Consider the following 3,045-nt stretch of genomic DNA (forward strand, 5'->3'; position numbering starts at 1 on the left):
TATATGGGTCTTACAACTAATTTTTTTTATTAAATTAACATATAATATATGGGTTTTACACAAGGTTCTAAATAACGTAAGACATAACTTAGCGCAATGTCAAGCCTCAAGCTTTTCCGAGCCTTGGCGAGTCACGACGTTTGTAAGGTGTAACTTAAGGCAGCAACTTTCTATATAATTAATATTTTTATATGTATTTTCAACTATTATTATTTTTTTATTCACATATACGAGTTAAGACAGCGTTTTGGCAAAGCTTAACTACACGAACAAGCCTTGGAGCCGTGACGCAGCATGACGAGCTTTTTAGATGGTTTTACAACTAGTTTTTATTATAAAATAATTAAAAAAAGCCCTAGAACTACACTAGAGGGACAGACACATGTCACATATCACAAGTGTCACCAACAAACCATGTGGTCAAAGTTTGACAAAGCAACAACAAAGACCAAACCACATGGTCAACATCAAACCGGCCCTTCAAAATTCATAAATAACAAGAATAAACAAATTTGCAACATATCGGAAAGACGGAAACACTTTAATCTTTGTTTATATTAGTTTGTTGATAGTCAAAGAACAAAGAAATAATCAAGAACAACATATAAATTATAAATAGGTAAATACCCTTTTCTTCTTTCATTTAAGTAATGGCTACTTTGATTAAACAATATAATCCTATAGCCTAAACCCTATTTCTTTTCTTCAATTCGTCTTCTTCAAAACCTTTGAAAGCCCACGGATTGTTGATGGTGTAGTTCTGCAACAACCACCAATGAGTTTAGCTCCAGAATCATGCCATCTTTTCGCTAAAACCTTGAACTTTTCATCATTGAAACACTTCGATGGCTGCATATTAAAAAAAAAAAAACATCATCAAACACAAACACCTTCCATTCAAACACATCATCTTTCTCGAATCAAAAAACTCACCAGCCATCTTTTTGCAACACCATCCCATGTCTCACCACTATTTGGGTAAACCACAATCACTTTCTCAGTCAACTGCACAAGAATCACAAAATTTCAACAAAAAAGAAATGAAACCAAGAATTGTATCATCGATCATGATTCATGATTATCGATTGATTTACCTCATTGAATTTCTGGATGAGATTATGAACAAACTGCGGTGGAGCACAGTTTATCCCAACAGCTACGATTTTTTTGCTCTTGTTGATACCTTCAAGGCACTCTGCAAAGCTCTCACCTGAAGGAGCGTTTACACCATCGACAGAACTGAAACAAATCCATGATGGGATTTCAATGTTTTCTTCTTCCAGTAATTCTGCAACTGCCTGTGTTCGATTAACAGCTTTAGAATCTAGAATTTTGTGAAGATTATTTCAAGAATTTTTAAGGGAAATGAGGGAAGTGACTAAATAATTACTTGGGCTTCGAGCTTATTGGGAATCGTTTCAAAAGCAAGAAGATCAGGACCAGCTTCAACAAGAACTTGCAGTCTCCGACGATGAAAGTCTTTGAGTTTATTCAAATCCACATCTGCTCCATAATACCCACTGTATGTGTAGAAGAAAACAGAGTACGTATTAGAAATTCAAATACTTCAAAGAACAACATTATGAGAAACAGAAGAAGCAAAATGTATATCGCATATCGCATTCGAATTGTTTACCTGTATTCTGAGCCATCGGCAAGATATGCACCATAGCTTCCGATGGAGGCTGCAACTAGAGCTCTGTTATATGAATGATCGCGAATCTTTTCTACAGTTTCCCAGAAAAGATCACGGGCTTCGGTAGCCAACTTGACACTCTTTTCGAGTAGTTCTTCACCTTGTTCAAGGGAAAGTCCTCTAGACATGAACCCAGGAAGCGTAGCCTGCGATTAAAACATAATCTTAAGAAATCAATGGAATTAAGGTTCAGGTTGACATGAAGATGTAGTGTGTAGTGTGTATATACCTGATATGAAGAAGTTACGATTATATCAGCACCAGCCTCCAGATATTCCAAGTGAACCTGTTCATTGATTGATACATTTTATTCAAATCCCCATTTACATTTAAAGCTCTGATTTTTACAGGAAAACCGAGAACAACGTAATGTACTACTTACCTTAGTGATGAGATGAGGGCTATTGATCAAACAAAGTGCGCTCCATAGAGGGTCGTTAATGGAGGCGCCATGAATCTCTAGTTGGGTGGCGAAGCCGCCGTCGATGACGGCGCATCCACCGGCCTTTTGTATGAAATCTTCCAACAATCCCGCCCTTTCTTGCTCCTCCTTGGCCTCGAATAACACACCCATTTCTTAGGAGTTTTACTTGTTCAAACTGGAATGTGTAAACCCTAAATGATATATGATGTATGGTGTCTTACAATACACAAAAGAACACAATAAACAGGCTGTATTTCTTGGAGAACAGCAGGGTTGGGATGGAAAGAGGCGACGGTGGGAGTTGGTATTTAAAGGCGTTGATGGCGGAGGAAGACATGAAGCACCGTCTGAATGGGGACGCGTATTTCATTTAGATTCTTACTTGACTTCCACTTTGCCCAATTTTTTATACTTAATTCTGCGTTCTAATTCTTTCTGCGTTATGAAGACGACTTCTCCGGAAAAATTTATCCGTTTCAAAACATAAATAAAGTATATATTTTTTATATTTTTTACATTTTTTCCTATTATTAAAAGATAATCTTTATTTTAAACTTTAGAAATCAGTGTTATTGATTACATTCGGATCTTATATTTTTTATTATTGGATTATTTGTTGACATCTGTCAATTATTTTATCTTTGTCCATCAAATTTATAAAACGTATATTACGTTTTAAATTAGGAATTTTGTTAATGACAATTAAATCTCATCATAAGTAAAATTAATTAAATTAGAAATTTTATTAATAATAATTAGATCTCACCAAAAATAAAATGAATTAAATTAGAAATTTTATTAATAACATTTAAATTTCACCAAAAATAAAATGAAAAAAATACTCCACTGCACCCCTCATTACCTACATTCTCTTCTTATTTTTTTATATAATCTATCTAACCTAAATTTTGTACTGGAGAAGAAA

General features: G+C 34.7%; 1 protein-coding gene across 1 annotated transcript; it reads right to left on the minus strand.

Annotated features, from left to right (window-relative positions):
- Positions 1-529: 529 nt before the first annotated feature.
- HMT-1 (Homocysteine S-methyltransferase family protein) lies at positions 530-2,397 on the minus strand. The gene is made up of 7 exons (XM_079038410.1): positions 2,079-2,397; positions 1,926-1,982; positions 1,637-1,842; positions 1,391-1,520; positions 1,095-1,298; positions 934-1,005; positions 530-849 (listed from the first exon to the last, which is right to left on the minus strand). The coding sequence occupies exons 1-7, from the start codon at positions 2,268-2,270 to the stop codon at positions 706-708; spliced, it is 1,005 nt and encodes a 334-aa protein (XP_078894536.1). The 5' UTR covers positions 2,271-2,397; the 3' UTR covers positions 530-705.
- Positions 2,398-3,045: the final 648 nt, after the last annotated feature.

Source organism: Lactuca serriola, chromosome 4 (genome assembly GCF_051521515.1).
Source record: "Lactuca serriola cultivar US96UC23 chromosome 4, Lser_US96UC23_V15, whole genome shotgun sequence".
In the NCBI taxonomy this organism is placed as follows: domain Eukaryota; kingdom Viridiplantae; phylum Streptophyta; class Magnoliopsida; order Asterales; family Asteraceae; genus Lactuca; species Lactuca serriola.

Bases quoted from the DNA above. Each gene is read 5' to 3' on its own strand.
- HMT-1 (XM_079038410.1), bottom strand. From the start codon at position 2,270: ATGGGTGTGTTATTCGAGGCCAAGGAGGAGCAAGAAAGGGCGGGATTG. The intron at 1,521-1,636 runs GTAAACAATTCG...CTACACATACAG, and splicing joins GCCGATGGCTCAGAATACAG to TGGGTATTATGGAGCAGATG. The intron at 1,006-1,094 runs GTAAATCAATCG...ATTCTTGTGCAG, and splicing joins TCATCCAGAAATTCAATGAG to TTGACTGAGAAAGTGATTGT.